This window comes from Lampetra planeri, chromosome 63, assembly GCF_965212315.1.
Source record: "Lampetra planeri chromosome 63, kcLamPlan1.2.h2, whole genome shotgun sequence".
In the NCBI taxonomy this organism is placed as follows: Eukaryota; Metazoa; Chordata; class Hyperoartia; order Petromyzontiformes; family Petromyzontidae; genus Lampetra; species Lampetra planeri.
The window spans coordinates 2,708,368-2,726,475 of NC_136169.1; the positions used below are offsets into that span (position 1 = coordinate 2,708,368).

Below are 18,108 nucleotides of genomic sequence, written 5' to 3' on the forward strand. Positions count from 1 at the left end.
AGTTGCATGCAACCAAGTTGTGCAACTGATTGCTCAGGGTGTGGACACAGCTTAAATGGGACACATGGTAAGCTGTCAGCCTCTTCCTCTGTCAGTTTAGCCCCTTTATCAATAACCACGCCCGCTCAATTTCTTTTTGTTACAAACTATTATTAACATAATTACTTTTTACGTAATAATTGGTGATCAAACGTGGTCTAGTTAAACTAACTTGAAATGCTACCCTGCTACAAGCAAAGTGTATTCATGAGTAATTGGCCCAGATAAATGAGTCGTGAATAATATCATTGGTCAATAATACTAATTAGTTGTGAATAATATAAATCGTCACACCGATCGCGAATCACAATATTGCCAATTGTGAATCACAATATTGCCTGCAAAATCCTGCCTGCTAAGAGACTGTGACGACGATGATGATGCCAATGATAACACTGGTCAACACACTTTTTCTGGAATAAGGTATTCCAACGGGTTTAAGGTAATTTTAAGGGGTGCTGATTCCAAATCTGGCATCAGTTTTTGTCTATCCCATCAGGTTTTTGAGATATAAAATATTGCATTTTCAATAAAAACTGCAGAAGAAAAATATTAAATAAATGTGGATATCTACATAATATGATATTATAAACACACTATCCTAAAAATACAGCACCATATTTTAACACTAAAGCAGTCACTGACTCGCAACAACTTGCAATCATAAGTGACAGAGTTAATTTCTGGTAAAATCAATGAAAATGGGGTATGCCGATAGCATAAAAATCGATATGACAGAACAAATCTGAGATCAGATTTGGAATCAGCACCCTGAAATTAGTCTAAAACAGCTGCAAAAGTTCAGGCCAGAATTTTTTTTTTTGACCAGTGAATCAATGAGAGGACAGCGTCACACGGAAACCGGCCGCCGTTTCAATCCCACGTCCCCCCTCCCTGTGCAGATTCTCCTGGAGGCACGAGCACAAGCACCCTGACCATTCAACTGGACGACGCAAATGACAACCCCCCTGCATTGGTACAGCCTGCCGTGGCCCTGTGTGACACGGGGCCCAACTATGTCAAGGTGAAACCACTTCGCCGCTCTGTTGGGGGTGTTTGGTTTTGGTTTTAAAAGGAAATAATAATTTCGATTTAAAGCTTTCGTGACTGCAGGGATTCATCTTCTTGGTTCTTTCGGTAAAGTCACGTAGAAGGGAAGTAATAAAATAATAAAAAATAAAACATAATAAAATACAATTCTCACGACGTGAGTCCTCACCTGAGGACGGCTGCTTGCGTTGTGGCCGAAACGTCGTGAGAATTTTTATTTTATTATGTTTTATTTGTATTATTATATTATTTCCCTTCTACGTGACTTTGCTGAAAGAAGTCCAACATACGTACGTGTTTCGATTTAAAGCGTTCGTGACTGCAGGGATTAATCTTCTTGGTTCTTTCGGTAAAGTCACGTGACTTTACCGAAAGAACCAAGAAGAGGAAACAATAACCCGCACTGTGCATAAATCTTGCTCCAGGGTTCAATGAATGTGGGGTACATCGAGCTACACTCGGACGCACTTCATGCTCCTTTAATTCACCAGCAGATAAAGTGCAGTGCTCTTCTTGGTTCTTTCGGTAAAGTCACGTAGAATGGAAATAATAAAATAATAAAAATAAAACAAAATAAATAATTCTCACGACGTTTCGGCCACAACGCAAGCAGCCGTCCTCAGGTGAAGAACAGGTCTGTTGAGAAGACAGAGTCATTCAGATTCTGTTCTTCACCTGAGGACGGCTGCTTGCGTTGTGGCCGAAACGTCGTGAGAATTATTTTATTATGTTTTATTTTAATTATTTTATTATTTCCCTTCTACGTGACTTTGCCGAAAGAACCAAGAAGATGATTCCCTGCAGTCACGAAAGCTTTAAATCGAAAAAGTGCAGTTCCTTTGGGAGACTTGCAACATCGCCCTGCCTTGCAAGGGTGGCCTGGGTTACGTCGATACAATTTGTTTGGCGAAATAATTAGACAATTTTTTAAAATATATATATATGCATTACAATTCTTAACGTAAATGTAACGATCATTTAGCACAGATTTTAATACGGCGAAGAAGGTGAATTGAACTTCACGGAAATCCCAAGGAAACCTGTGGCACACGCACGAAGGCCCAGGAAAATCTATATATTGTTGATATTTACCGGAGAAAATACATTTAATGTATACATATATTTATTCATGTAGGGACTCTGTTTAGAAAAAAAATACATTACAGACCCCCCCCCCCCGCCCATTCCAGCACTGTGTATTCATATGGTGCTATAATGAAAGATATAAACCATACATCCTTTACTACATGTCATTATTTTCTGTAAGGGGAGGAGAAGACATTTAATGCTCTGGTTTTCCCAGAAAAGATTCCCAATTCCAGCCCTGGTCATCGCCAATACCCAGAATATTGATATTTACGGGAGAGAACACAGTGCATGTTTTTTTATTTATATCATTATTATCTTCATGCAGAGAGGTCAATAAAAAAAAATCTGAGAGTTCAGGATTCCACACTCCCACCCTTTTCCACTCCTTAACGTTTTAAATCAGGCTCTGGCAGGATCTCTGTTGACGTGACACGTGGTGTGTGTGTGAGTGCGCGTGTGGGTGTGTGAGTGCGCGTGTGGTGTGCGTGCGGTAGTGTAGCGGTTAGCGCGCTGCGCTACGAACTCGGCGACCCGAGTTTGATTCCCCCTCATGGCCAACACCAGTGACGATTATCTGTACCGGTCCTGGGCCTCCCCTAGGTCGACTCAACCTGAAATGAGTACCTCGTGCGGTGTGTAAACATCGCCACTGGGGAGACAAAGGCGGCCGGGCGTGGTGCTGGCCACCCACCCCCTCGTGTGCTGTTCCAGCCTTCATCGGTTCTGGCTAACAGCACTTGCCCCAACAGTCCGTTAAGGCTATACGGGGATCTATGGCTTTAGGGTGTGTGTGTGGTGTGTGTGTGTGGTGTGTGTGGTGTGTGTGTTTGTTGTATGTGTGTGTGGTGTGTGTGTGTGGTGTCTGCCTGTGTGTGTGGTGTGTGTGTGTGTGGTGTGTGTGTGTGTAAGTGCGCGCGTGTGTGCGTGCGTCTCTGCGTGTCCACAACCCCCATGTGCTCGCAGGTCACGGCCAACGACTCGGACTCGGACGCCAACGGAGCTCCGTTCACGTTCGAGATCCCAACGGAGGCTCAGGAGACCTGGGCCATCACCGAAACTGATGGTGGGCAGTCCGACTGACCCATAGTCCCAACAAAATTCGTCACGGCCGGATTCCCATCCGAGCACGATCTCTCCCGCTCACACGAACCATGCCACTAAGCCTACCTCTAACACAAGCTGGACTATAACACGAGCCCTACCATTGAAACTAACCATGTCACGAACACTAGCTCTACCACTAACACTAACCATCCCACTAACACTAGCCCTACCTCTAACACAAGCTGTACCATAACATGAGCCCTACCATTGAAACTAACCATGTCACTAACACTAGCTCTACTGCTAACACTAACCATGTCACTAACACTAGCTCTACTGCTAACACTAACCATGTCACTAACACTAGCTCTACTGCTAACACTAACCATGTCACTAACACTAGCTCTACTGCTAACACTAACCATGTCACTAACACTAGCTCTACTGCTAACACTAACCATGTCACTAACACTAGCTCTACTGCTAACACTAACCATGTCACTAACACTAGCTCTACTGCTAACACTAACCATGTCACTAACACTAGCTCTACTGCTAACACCAGAGGTGGGACAAAGTCATTGTTATGCAAGTCCAAGTCGAGTCGCAAGTCATCAAATTCATGACTCGAGTCTGACTCGAGTCCAAGTCACATGACTCGAGTCCACACCTCTGGCTAACACTAACCATGTCACTAACACTAGCCCTACCACTAATACTAACCATAACATTAGCACTAGGCCTACTACAAATCTTGCCCCACAATTAACCCACTACAACTAACCGAACCACGACACTAAGACCTACCACCAAATCTGTCACTATCTGGTACCATTACTACGCCACTGACACTAACCGGGACTTTTTACTGTGTCTGATGGGATTATCAATCCCAGGGGAGTTACCTTTTGTTCTGGATTACAAGGCACACTTACCCTCCCCTCCCCACCTCCCCACTTAGTTTAAAGTAAAAAGTCGGGGGTGGGTCTTACAATCTGGTGCGTGCGCGCGTGTGTGTGACAATATTTGTGTAACTTTATTGGCACCTTGTACAAGTTTGGGGTGCATTTTGCTTTGCGAAGCATCTTATGTATGCATTTATGTTGAAACTTCTTTCGCACCGTATGTAGCCAACTGAGGATTTGGTACTCACTACCTGCTATGATGTATGGTGTGTAAATATGGTCATGAACAAAAAGTACACAAAGCAGCGTGGAGAAATGAATGCTTTGAATTACACTGAGAAACAGGAGGAGGAACCACGTGGATAAGAGAGCACAGGCTATGTACCAACATCATCCAAACTATTAAATATAATTTAAAAAATTGTAAATGTTGTGGCTTGGCTCTCCAAGACAAATTGGCATGTTCTGTTTACGAAACAATCCTTACTAGTTGGTTGTGTCGGGTGGTGGTGGGTTTCACGACACATTTATATATTTACGCGATCTAACGCAAAAAAACCTCATGGATGAAATTGGTCGCGTACGCTTACGCGACCAATATTTTTTTTCTCTCCACCTGAAGAAGGCCGCTTGTGTTGCGATCGAAACGTCGTGGGTTTTTTGCTTTTCATTTTCATTTTGGTTTTCTATCCACGTGACTTTACCGAAAGTACCATGGATATGTAAGCCAGCGTGTTAAACCAAAAAAAAATTAAGTGGGGACTTGGGCAGGACATGTCATGGCTAAAACGGATGATGGACGGTGGTCAAGAATAATGAGAGAGGGACAGCCAAGGAATGGGAACGGCATTTTAAAACGCGTCCACCAGGGAGATGGAGTGACAAAATCCGTTCATGTGCGGGTGCTTAATGGATTATTGCATCGCGGGATCTTCAGAGGTGGTGGTGACTTTGTTATGCTTTCGTGCGGAATGATCACGGCTGCTGCTGATGATGGTGATGGAATGTGTGTATGTATGTTGAATTTCTTTCGCACCGTACGCAGTCAACCGTGATCATTGGCGGTGCGGGGTACCTTAGATGGAGGGCGACTCTGGGATAAGTAAAACCGGGGCGGGCACTTACTCAGAGTCAGAATATTTATACTGGAGGAATCCGATGAGCTATTAAGCTCTTTTGAACACATGTTCCCACTGGTACGCGCACGCATGCGCACACACACACGTTGTTTAAGCTTTATTTTGGTGATTTCGAAAAGTTTTTTGGTTTAATTTCAATTTAAAGCTTTCGTGACTGCAGGGATTCATCTTCTTGGTTCTTTCGGTAAAGTCACGTAGAATGGAAATAATAAAATAATAAAAATAAAACATAATAAAATAATTCTCACGACGTTTCGGCCACAACGCAAGCAGCCGTCCTCAGGTGGAGAACAGGTCTGTCGAGAAGACAGACCTGTTGTGGCCGAAACGTCGTGAGAATTATTTTAGTATGTTTTATTTTTATTATTTCCATTCTACGTGACTTTACCGAAAGAACCAAGAAGATGTATTCGTTTAGCCATGTTTGTTTGTTGTAGTACAGAGTTAGACTGATGGCCTTAATCTAAGTTGTCTTGTGGTTGTTGTTGGTTGTTTGACTTGCATCTTACTGGGATTTTTGCACACAGCGTTGGTGTACGTTGATTTTTTTCTGCAATATTTTGCTGTCTTTTCTTGGATTTTCTGTTTGCACTTAGTCACATATTCACTTTAAGATGTTTCTTGTTCATGTTTTTGTTTGTTTTTTTGTTGCGGTTGCACCCGATTCAAGAGCCAAATGGCTCACAGGGCTATACCTAATAATTGAACTTAAACTTGAACTTGTTGTACCCGTGCGTGCGTGCGTGCGTCCAGGCGTGTCGGCGATTGTGAAGTACCGTGGAGGCCCCAGAATACCACGTGGCCTCCACTCGGTGCCCGTGCACATGTCGGACCGGGCCGGCCTCGGGGCTACGCGGACCCTCAACGTCTCCGTGTGTCCATGCGGCACCAGCGGTCATCCCGAACCGGACTGCGTCGTTGCGGCCGGGGAGGCTGGGAAGGCCCTGGGTAGCCATCTCTCGGACGGCGCCATCGCTGGGATCCTGGCCGGGCTACTGGGACTGCTCTTGGCTGGTGCTGGTTTTTGCACACGCAAAGACAATGGCACACTTACACAAAACTAACACACAATCACACGCAATCACACTCACAAAACTGACACATTTTTTGCAAGGAGTCATGTTTGCATTGACCCCAATACCTGCGGTCGGAATGCAAACAAAAAACACAACCCTGATAATGTATGCACTGTCTTTGAAATTGATCGGTCCACACCCGAGACAGCTTTTCTTAGAGCCTAGTCTCACATGGTGTTGAACCAGATGACGCCAAAAGGAGGTTCCAATGGTGAGTCTCTTGAGCTTATATGGGGGGGTGGACGGGGGGCCTTTTTGTCTGTTTTGTGCACCACAGCAATCCTGTTGCTCTGCTGTTGCTGTAAGCGTGGGAAGAGCGCCAAGTCGGTCCTCTACTCGCTGGTGGACGCCCCCCACAGCTCGCTGTCCACCTGGACCAAGGGCGAAGAGGTGGACAAGGTGAGCACCCGTCCACCTCTATAGCCACAGCTCACTTCCAGCCCCGCTCGCACGTGGGCCCTCTTAGCGCTCGACCGCCCAGGTTGCTGTGGTCACAATATAGGGAGGGAGAGAGAGAGGGAGATCTGCATGTCCACGTGTTGTGTCAACACTGGGTTAGTATAAGGTACGTGGTAAAAATGTTTTTTAAACTCAACAATTTTTTGTTATTTTACCAGGTAAGGCCCACTGAACTATTATGTTATTTTTCAGAAGCGACCTGGCCACAAATGATAGCCCAACGAAGTGTCTTATCATCACGTGGAAATGTATAGCAGCACAAATACTCTAAATGCATGTCGATTCTAAACGTGGAGGGAAAAACCGGAGGACCCGGAGAAAAATCCACGTGACCACGAGGAGAGAGACACGCAAACTCCAAATATACAGCAGCAAGCATCAGGGTCAGGATCGAACCCACGTCCTCCTACTCTTAGTTTTTTCTGTAAAGTCACGTAGGTAAAAAATTAAATTAAAATTAATAAAAAATAAAATAATGATAAATATCACGACGTTTAGGAGGCAACACAAGTCTCCGTCATCAGGTGGGACCGTCACAGCCAGATTTGCTGTATCAAGTGAGGCAGGGATTTCAAGATGCAAGTTCTTAAATACAAGTTAAGGGGGAGGAGAGGGAGGGGGGAGCTTATCAGAATGTGGTAGCCAATGAATGGAACGTATACCAGGCGAGGCAACATCTTGCCACCAACAACGCGGCTGCACCAGCAAAATTAATTACGAATCATTATCGTTGTTCCTCCTCCCACAGGTTCCGATCGCAGGAGCAGTGGCGGCAACATCGCTAAATGCGCCCAACGGGACCCAGGTTGCAATGGCTGCAGGGTCCAGAGCCGCCGTCCAAGAGTCGCGCTTTGTTTCCGAAACCAAAACGTTCACGGCGGCAAATGGAGCTCGCGCGGCACACGGATCATCTGCGGCAGCGGCGGCCGTGGCAAATGGAGGCGCAGCCGTGAGAACGGAGGTACGTTTCGTGGGTATATGTGGCGGTACCAGCGGTGCCAAAATCGGCCTCCATGGGGGAGGCTCGTAAAGGACACTATTGGGCGGCTTGGGGCGTCCACCTCCAACAATAGGGAGGGGGCTGGGGGGGGGCGTGAGCGGAGGAGCGATGTTCACAACAACGAGCAGAGCGACGGGCGGATAAAACGCAGCGAGTTTGCACAGTTGCGGAGCACAGTTGGTGCATCTGCTAGTCAATTGAGTCAGTTATCCCATCATAATACTTTAGATTGTTTGCCTGCTATAAATTGCCACATGATAAGCTATCATTTGTGGCCAAGGGCGCTTCTGAAAAAGAGCTACTCTATATAGCTCAGCGAGCGTTACTTGGTAAAATAAAGATTTTGTTTTATTTGTATGTATTTTTTGTGTGATTTCATTACCTTTCTTATACTTTACACTCCTATCGTGTTTTTGTATCGTTTGTCGTTGTAACGCTTTGACCCGATCCCTACTGGACATCTGTGAAACAAGAGTTTTACAGCTCATCGGATTACTCCTTCAGCCTAAACAAATATTATGATTTCGATTTAAAGCTTTCGTGACTGCAGGGATTCATCTTCTTGGTTCTTTCGGTAAAGTCACGTAGAATGGAAATAATAAAATAAGAAAAATAAAACATAATAAAATAATTCTCACGACGTTTCGGCCACAACGCAAGCAGCTGTCCTCAGGTGGAGAATAGGTCTGTCGAGAAGACAGAGTCTGAATGACCGTTTTCTACCTGAGGACGGCTGCTTGCGTTGTGGCTGAAACGTCGTGAGAATTATTTTATCATGTTTTATTTTTATTATTTTATTATTTCCATTCTACGTTACTTTACCGAAAGAACCAAGAAAATATGATTCCGATTCTCGAACAGGTATCCGATTGCGAAAATGGTTGCAAGGTGAACCGGCTGTTGTTGAGCGAGCCTAATGCCACCAAAACACCCCCTGGGCTTCCCTTAGCAGGGCACCGCGGTCGGGCTGGGAAGCGCCGCTCACATCACCGCCGCCGCCGCTACGGACGACGGAGCTCAGAGATTGGGGGGTTGGGCCTTCGCGTCCGGCGGGACAGGGGCCGCTGTGGGAGGCATGACGGCCCTGCTGGGGGGCGACGGTGCGGCCCTGGTGAGTGACACTCACGGACCACCACACCTACCCCCCCCCCACTCCTCTACCCCCCCCCTTTTCCCCAAATAGTCCGTGAGCCAAAGGGGGTTAATCGGCACCGTCTAGGGTGGCAAATGCTACCACCGTCCTCCATCATGGACTAATTGGGCTGTAAAATTTCGATTTAAAGCTTTCGTGACTGCAGGGATTCATCTTCTTGGTTCTTTCGGTAAAGTCACGTAGAATGGAAATAATAAAATAATAAAAATAAAACATAATAAAATACTTAATAAGAAAACATGAAACATTATTTATTTTACAATGTTGTATTTTTATTATTTTATTATTTCCATTATTAGGTTTTATTTTTATTATTTTATTATTTCCATTCTACGTGACTTTACCGAAAGAACCAAGAAGATAATTTGGCTGTGTGCACCCTGGGCAAAGTCCACCATATATACCAGCTGTTTTATAGACACGCTCGACTATGTATTTTGATGTTTCGTAGATGTTTCACGTGACATTTAGTGACGTATTCAATCTCCGCACCAATAATCAAGATCGCACGTACTCCAGTGCCCTTGTGTGACGACATTTCTGTCATACAAGGCTACGACGCTGACCTTGCTGTCATACATGTGTAGTTTAGAGGTGAAATTCTTCAAGAAAATCGCTAATTAACTTGGCCACCCCGAGGGGTCCTGATAACGCATGTCTTGAGTTTGATGGCTCTAAAGGACATCTCTGCACTCCCACGTTCCCATGACGAATGGGAAAGGAATTAACTGGCCTCGGTTTACAAATGTATCTTAACGAACTGGTTCCAACTTCTGGTGAAATAACGATTGGATTGGACTGCATTTAATAAATAAAAACGTTGATAATATGAATTTCAAGGTCAGGCCAGGTCAAAGTGATTAAATATATTTCAAATGAGTTGTTTACCTTTCCGCTACTTTGCACTGAAATAATGTTTTTGTATTGTTTGCTGCTATAACGTTCTGACCCGCCCTCATTGGACATCTGTGAGAAAGAGCTTCGTAGCTCATCGGATTCCTCCAGTATAAATACTCTGATTTCCAGCTCAAATGAGCGAGCGGTGCTGATCGCCCGCTTGCAGCTCTGTCCCTAGCGGTGGACATTCCTCATTCCTATGGCGGGGGACGGGGTGGTTGAGTCTATCCATTGGAGAAGCACTGTTGACTTCCCCACCTCAATCAAACGCTCGATCTTTATTTTACTAAAAGTGGCCATCAGTGCGCATCGAAACAGCCGAATGGGAAATTGTGCTGGGGGGGATGGGGTGGGGGTAGAGAGCAGCAGCAGGGAGTGAGTAACGCCGACCGAGCAACAGCCAAATTGCAGCCGCGCGCAAAATCACGTGCAGCCGTGCACAGCGAATCGCGTAAGAAATGTACGTCGTGAATAAAAAAATTAATTAAAAGTACCACCCTAAGTAGTACTCGTTTTATCGACCCGGAGGGTGACGATGGGCTGAGACGAGTTGCGGTTTATAGGGTCGCGGATAAAAAGGACCTCCACCGCATGGCGCTACGTGTGCAGGAATCGTGGCCGATAACCACACTGGGCTCCTCGGGGTTCCGCGCGGGAGTCGCGACTTTGAGCCAAGAGAACAGAGGATGGGCGGACAACGAGGTGAGAGATCCTGGAGGAGGAGGTGGAGGTGGTGATGATCACTGCCATCATCATCGTCATAATCGAAACCATCTTTACCAATACCGTCATGGTCATCAATGACCACAACAACACTGCTGTCATCACCACTAACACTACCGTCATCATTATTATCATCAACACTGCCAACACAAGAGCACTGGCCGTGATGATGATTTTTTTTCACTGTTGTTGTTGTTGCCGCTGTCGATGTTGTTGTTTATTATAGTCGGTTATTGTTGCTTGTTGATTTTTAATTCATATTTTTGTCGTTGTTTGTCGATGTTGCGTATTTGTTGTTATTGGTTGGTATTGTTGTTTGTGTTGTTGTTGTTGCTGCTGCTGCTGCTGCCCATTGACGTTGTTGCTACCGTGCGTACATCGCGAGCAGCACTCCGAGTTTGCGTCTATGGGCCTCGCCTCGGAGGGGATCCTCGCCTCCGCTGTGGATCGTCGCGATGGCGCGTTCGTTGACGCCTCGAGGGACAGCCAGATCTACAGCTTCATGGCCGAGGTGTGAACGCCCCAACCATGAACATGTGTTTCTTCATCATAATCTACATCAACGTCGTCATCATTTGTGTATGTTGAACTTGTTTCGCCCGTACATAGCCAACCGTGCTAATCGGAGGTGCGGGGGAAGGACAACAAACTCAAAAACAAACAAAAATGCACGCACCCTGCGATTGAGATGTCCGTCGTATGTAACTCTTAACTGATTTTTGTATTCCTTTTCGGGTGAGAGAATGGCCCACAGAAGTGGATACCACAGAGCTGCCTTTGAGATCCTTTCAAGTGACCTCTTATCCCCACTAGCGGTTGCTGGACTTTTCCACACAGCCTGCTATTGAGAAATGTTAATTGCAATGCAGTAAAAATAACGGCTTGATTTTAAGAACCATGAATTTAACGAAATTAAGTGAAAAAACCCAACTCTTCTTCCTCCCTCCCCTCCTTCTGTTCTTCTTCTTTCTTTGCCCCCCCCCCACCTCACAACTAAAACACTCAAAACCCCACCCCATATATTCCGGCATCCACCACAACCAACGACACACACACACAACACGCGCACGCACGCAGAGCCTGCGGATTATGGACTCGGACTCCAGTAACGCCGCCGCGGACTCGCTGCTCATCTACAGCAGGGAGGGCCAGGGAGGGTCCCTGCTGTCCCTCTCCTGCAGCGAAATTCTGCCCCGACAAGAACCTAAATGACCCGAGCCGCCCCGTTTTTTTCATGCGAGCGGTTCAAGATGGTCGCAGTTAAATGTCACGTCTGGGTCTTGTTCGGGTATCGCCGTCCGCAACTTTTTTTATTTTTATATATTAAAAAAAGCTTTTATTCTCATTCAAGAAAGGCAGAATGCAAAGTCGATTTTAATAAAAGGGGGAAGGGAAAAAACCCAGCAGGCAACGCGAAACAAACTCGGGCAATACATTCCCGATCGATTGGGATGTGTTCAGGCTCGCTGCCCCACCGCGATTAGCACGTTTGGCTACATTCCGTTCAAGAAGTTCAACATACATACGTCCGTAGGGGTAACGGTCGGGAGCAGTATATTTAAGGAGGAAGGGGGTGACGATGGAAGAAGGGAGCAGGAAATAATGTAACTCCGTTTGCTACTTTTTAAAAACGTTGATGTTGTGTATTTTTTTAGATCCCTTTTCACACCACTCCTCGGTTTATATTGGTTGCGTCGACGGCAATCGTTGCATGGATGAAGAATCCATTCCGAAAGAGGGCATCTAAAAAAAATAGGGCCTAGGATAGGGCGTCACAGTGGCTCGGAGATGTCGCCCCCTACTGCGATAACGTAGTGGCACCCTCCTCGTTCTAGAGCCTTGAAAGTCAGTGAGGGTTGTCATTATTTAGTTTTGAACAAGTTTTGAACACAACTAAATAAAAACAAACAATACAAACTAGGTGCTAAAAATAAGACAAAAAAATATTGAGATTATTAAATTGCAACCTCATATGGTGACAATATAATGTCTGGGTTGCTGGGTGTAGTTAATCGCTCCTCGCTTAGTGGTTCGTACATTTTTATTTTTCAAGCACTGGTAAAAGACCGACCACTGCCATAAGGAAAAGTTAAATTTCCAATCTCAGTTCTGGTCTGCCAGTGGGACACGAGTACTGCTCATTGCTTATATTGAGTAGGGAGACCGCGACGCATATTGGCTTTTGTATCGGTAAATTTGCTGGAGTGGGTGGCTTTTAATTTCCGTCTGAGACAAATGTTTATTACTCGTACCGTAATTAGATACTTTTCTTTAAAAATTATATATTTTTATGTCAGACCATGTGGTTAGTATAATTACGCTTTTGTCAATTTCGCTGCTGGATTAAGGCCTCCACATGCCTTGTCAGCCGTTTGCCGTCTTATCATATTTCGCTAAACTGGTCATTGTGGGTTGGGGAAGAGGTTGCTCTGGACTGGTTCAACTTATCGCCACTGGTGTTAGCCATGGACAGTCATTCTCACTCAATTCACTGCTTGATCAGAGCCTGCCCATGTGGGTCGTGGGGGGTTTTTTGACCATATTTCACCACTCTGGTCAAGTGTGAGTTGGTGAAGGCGGGGAGTGTATTTACGCAGGATCATTGAGGTACAGTCTAACAATGTATTTTTGCTGCGCTGCCCGCAATGTAGCCCTGCTGTGGGTTAATGTTTATCGAATAACAATCACTACTGATAATTATGAATGGTTACCCATTAAAGCGAAAGTCATGGAGTTTGTCATTCATAACCAATTTCCCAAGGTCTAATACTCAATAGGAGCCCACCTAAAAGACAAGACGATATTATTTCAGAGAGAGCAGGACTCTGTATTCATATCGTGTTAAACTGAACGATATAAACCACACAACCTTTGCTACCTTCATGAATTGCTGTAAGGGGAATGGAAGGTTTTTTTCTGTTCTGGTTTCCCCATGAAAGTTACCTGATTCCAGCGCTGGTCGTCGCTGATTCCCCGAAAAACGTGTGTTTTATTGACATTTACAAGAGAGTATCGACACTCTATGTTTTATGATGAATGTAGAGCCCAATAAAAAAAAGAGTTAAAGTTCAGGCCTCCAGCCCTCTGACCCCACAACTTGGAACGTTTCTCAATCCACCTCTCCCGTGATGAATTGATCAGGTGTAGCTTATTTTGACGTTACGCTTATTGCCACCTTTATGAATGCTAGCATTTGCCGAAATATATCGGACACGTAAATTTGCTGTATCCCATTCACGAGCAGGATAAGTATTTGGAAGGACAAAAACATTCTCATGTGTCCTGCCTATTTACCAAAACATTTCCATTGACAAAAATAAAACACTGATTAAAATAAAATTGTGTGAGTGAAATGTGTGTCAGGACTCTTTTATAGGCGGGTCTGTCTTGGTCCGTTCAACTAATAATTTGTATTAGAAGAAAACTTGAGTACGCGGAGAAAACCCATACACATAAGGGGACTGAAACACTAAAATTGCAGATGAGCCTCCTATAACTCAAAAATCACATAAAAAATAAGTGAATAGTATGTTTTTAAAAAAATATATTTTACGTGTTGGGATTTATTTTGTTATCTGTGTCACGAGCACCCCTAGGAGTACTTGCACTTTCGTCTGGTTGGGAACCAGAGTATGGACAAATGTCAAAAATGGACGAATTTCAAGGCAGAGCCTTTATTTAGCCTGCAAATGTATTATGCCCCGCGAAAAACGTACATGCAAATAACTACAGTAAGTATAAAAACGTACGTGCAAAAAACTACAGTAACTATATAACACATGCGTGCGAAACCTAAATAAACAAATACAAGAAAAATAAACAATAAACAAAACTAAATAAATAAGCAAAACTAAATAAATAAGCAAAACTAAATAAATAAACAAAATGATACCTTAAAATATTTTTATTCACCAATAAAAATGTGCCGTTTTCTAATGAGTTTGGTATGCACTGGCGTAGCGTTTTTGATTTCCTCTAACACTAGCTTTATTCTTCAGAATTGTCCCGTTGTGTGGGGTACGCCGAGCTTGCGACTTAGGGGCCGTCCATAAATGACGTCAGGCACCTAGGGGGGGGGGGTCAGACATTTGTGACGATGGGGGGGGGGTTGAGAAATGTGACGTCACATCAAAATGCGCAACTTTAAATAGATATAGACACGTTCTACTTAATGAAATAGATTTTTTAATAAATGTTTTATTCTACAATATCAGAGTGCAGCGCCACATTAAATACGCACTACAATGACAATAGTTTGAAACGATTTGAAGCATGCTTTTTTATGGGGGGGGGGGGGGGCAGAGCTTTGTGACGTCATATTTGAGGGGGTGTCTGATCTTTTGTGAAACCTGATGACGAGGGGGTGAGGGTTAAAATCGTCCAAAATCGCGTGACATCATTTATGGACGGCCCCTTATATCAGCAGGGGAAATACCTTGCTAATTACGTTTGTCAAGATTTTCTTGCAAATTGAGAACCTTATGGGATATTTTAGCTTTACTATCACCATACTTAGGACCCATTATGAATATATTAAAGTACAAAAATTAATATTTTACAGTAATCACGAAAATAAGCACAACATGAATACTGTACACGTGTTTTATATATAACTATGAACACTGTAGTATTATACGATTATCACAAAAATAACTATGAATTGTTTACAATATAATCACAGAAATAAGTATAGTATTAATAATACATGAATAAACACAAATATAAGAGATGCTCACTGAACGACTTCTATTCAAAGACTGAACGAAAAAGATGACGCGTGGCGCGAACGTCGTGGAAGGTTTGGGGATGAAAAAGAGAGCCACGTGGACCAAATTTCAAATGTGGTTATTATTGAAAACGGCCGAAAGAGCGAAGCGACGAAAGTCAAGGTATCGCTGTAGTTTGATGTCCTTGCGCCGCACCTCCGATTAGCTTGGCTACGGACGGTGCGAAATAAATATGCCTGACGTATACGTGACGTCACTATGGGGGTGTGCGCGAAATGACATAATGGCGGTTGCCAAGTGTGGTACAGTTACGTGGAGTTACCAAGCAGTGTCGCTGTGCGTGTGTAATTAATGTCAATTCTAAGCTATGTCAAGTCCACACTTATCTGTGGTATAGAATTCTGCCTCATTCTTCCACGTGCCCTGTTAGAGCTATCGCTCATTTTTTCACATTTTACAACTGCACAAAATAAGTTCGTTAAGTCCCGTCGGAAAAAAAAGTTTCAGCATTCCACTTCCAGTGAACCTCAGCCTCCCCCTTTGCTTTTGACACATCATTCGATCGAGATGTCGGAAGTGCGGAGCCCTTAGCTCAAAGGCCCTCGTGTCCCAGCCTGAACAGGTGAGCGTTGAGCTGATGCTTGAAGGTGGGTGGTGCTTGGATGCTGTCTGTGATTGATGCACCAACAGAGAAACACGACTCAGCCAGGACAGTCCTGGTTCTGAGTATGATCTTCTGGCGTATGGCAAGTGTTTGTCAATTATGTGTCCAAGTTTAAGTTTGTGAGCCATGTGATAGCTTTCGTAGGAGTGCGACGAATACTCTCCAGTCTGCCGGACAACATGCGTAAGATGTAATTGTTTGGGTAATTGTTTGGGCTGTTTTCAGGCATTAAACGTGATTCCAATCGGGTATGGCCATACATATTCAAATCATGTTGTAAGCGGATTTTAGTTTTGTCACGTATTTTTTAGATATTTATGAGTTGTCTTTCCGACAGACCTGTTCTTCACCTGAGGACGGCTGCTTGCGTTGTGGCCGAAACGTCGTTAGAATTGTATTTTATTGTTTTATTTGTATTATTTTATTATTTCCCTTCTACGTGACTTTTCCGAAAGAACCAAGAAGATGAATCCCTGCAGTCACGAAAGCTTTAAATCGAAATGTTTATGAGTAATTTGAGGTTTTTGAATAAACTTAGATATTCGCTAGAAGAACACATGCATCAGGGTGTCATGGTATTTTTGTGACGTTTATAAGGAATTTCGAGATTTCGGAATAGACTAGGAAACTCAGATATCTGTTAGAGGAAAAGAAGTTTCAGTGTGATGGTGGCCGAGTGGTTAAGGTGTTGGACTCGTAATCCATTGGGGTCTCCCCGCACAGGTTCAAATCCTGTCCATGACGGTGTGAGGTTTTCTCACTTATTGTGAGAAGTTTATACGTAATTTTTGCTGTTAATGGACCGGACTAATAAACTTAGATATTCGTTAGAGGAACACATGGATCAAGGTGTCATGGTGGCCAAGTAGTTCAGGCGTTCGACTTGATTTCTAATCTAAATTGGCCACACACATTCAAATCCTTCCGACTAAGGTTTTAAGTGTTCTCACATATTTTTGAGATGTTTACGAAGCATTTTGAGTTATTGGATGAGACTAAGAAACTCAGATATGTTAGAGGAACGTAGGTGACAGTGTCATGGTGGCCGAGTGGTTAAGGCGTTGGACTTGAAATCCAATGGGGTCTCCCCGCACAGGTTCAAATCCTGTCCATGACGGTTTGAAGTTTTCTCACTTATTGTGAGAAGTTTATTCTTAATTTTGATGTTAATGGACCGGACTAATAAACTTAGATATTCGTTAGAGGAACACATCGATCAAGGTGTCATGGTGGCCAAGTAGTTCAGGCGTTCGACTTGATTTCCAATCGGAATCAGAATTGGCCACACACATTCAAATCCTGTCGATTATGGTTTTAAGTGTTCTCACATATTTTTGAGATGTTTACGAAGCATTTTGAGTTATTGGATGAGACTAAAAAACTCAGATATGTTAGAGGAACGTAGGTGACAGTGCCATGGTGGCCGAGTGGTTAAGGCGTTGGACTTGAAATCCAATGGGGTCTCCCTGCACAGGTTCAAATCCTGCCCATGACGTTTTGAAGTTCTCTCACTTTCTTTTTTCAATGTTTATAAGTAATTTGAGGTTAATGGACCGGACTAATACACTTAGATATTCGTTAGAGGAACACATGGATCAGGGTATTCTGGTGGCCAAGTAGTTCAGGCGTTAGATGTGATTTCCAATTGGTTATGGTCATACACATTCAAATCCTGTTGTTAGCTGATTTGAGTTTTTCACGTATTTTTGAGATGTTTATAAGTAATTTGAGGTTATTGAATAAACTTAGATATTCGCTAGAAGAACACATGCAGCAGGGAGTCATGGTGGCCGAGTAGTTAAGGCATTCGACTTGATATCGAATGGGGTATATCCACACAGATACAAATCTTATCCTTTGAAGTGTTCTCAAGTATTTTTGTGACGTTTATAAGGAATTTTGAGATATTGGAATAGCCTAGGAAACTCAGATACCTGTTAGAGGAATATCAGTTTCAGTGTCATGGTGGCCGAGTGGTTAAGGCGTTGGACTTGAAATCCAATGGGGTCTCCCCGCACAGGTTCAAATCCTGTCCATGACGTTTTGAAGTTCTCTCACTTTCTTTTTTCAATGTTTATAAGCAATTTGAGGTTAATGGACCGGACTAATACACTTAGATATTCGTTAGAGGAACACAAGTATC

At 43.9% G+C, this 18,108-nt stretch overlaps 1 protein-coding gene and 4 non-coding genes across 5 annotated transcripts in view; all 5 read left to right on the plus strand.

Annotated features, from left to right (window-relative positions):
- LOC144736789 (B-cadherin-like) overlaps positions 1-13,927 on the plus strand; it is a 32,408-nt gene extending 18,481 nt beyond the window's left edge. The window contains exons 10-18 of the mRNA XM_078619424.1: positions 942-1,063; positions 3,142-3,241; positions 6,020-6,280; positions 6,620-6,741; positions 7,550-7,762; positions 8,751-8,912; positions 10,461-10,553; positions 10,963-11,085; positions 11,652-13,927. Coding sequence (XP_078475550.1) covers positions 942-1,063; positions 3,142-3,241; positions 6,020-6,280; positions 6,620-6,741; positions 7,550-7,762; positions 8,751-8,912; positions 10,461-10,553; positions 10,963-11,085; positions 11,652-11,786 — 1,331 coding nt within the window. The 3' untranslated portion in view covers positions 11,787-13,927. The remainder of the gene's footprint in view (positions 1-941; positions 1,064-3,141; positions 3,242-6,019; positions 6,281-6,619; positions 6,742-7,549; positions 7,763-8,750; positions 8,913-10,460; positions 10,554-10,962; positions 11,086-11,651) is intronic.
- A 2,700-nt stretch (positions 13,928-16,627) lies between these two features.
- Positions 16,628-16,709, plus strand: TRNAT-CGU (transfer RNA threonine (anticodon CGU)). Its single transcript has one exon. It is a non-coding gene; the product is annotated as a tRNA-Thr (tRNA).
- Positions 16,710-17,000: 291 nt separating this feature from the next.
- On the plus strand, positions 17,001-17,082 carry TRNAS-UGA (transfer RNA serine (anticodon UGA)). Its single transcript has one exon. It is a non-coding gene; the product is annotated as a tRNA-Ser (tRNA).
- A 296-nt stretch (positions 17,083-17,378) lies between these two features.
- On the plus strand, positions 17,379-17,460 carry TRNAS-UGA (transfer RNA serine (anticodon UGA)). Its single transcript has one exon. It is a non-coding gene; the product is annotated as a tRNA-Ser (tRNA).
- Positions 17,461-17,924: 464 nt separating this feature from the next.
- TRNAS-UGA (transfer RNA serine (anticodon UGA)) lies at positions 17,925-18,006 on the plus strand. The gene has a single exon. It is a non-coding gene; the product is annotated as a tRNA-Ser (tRNA).
- The last annotated feature ends 102 nt before the right edge of the window (positions 18,007-18,108 follow it).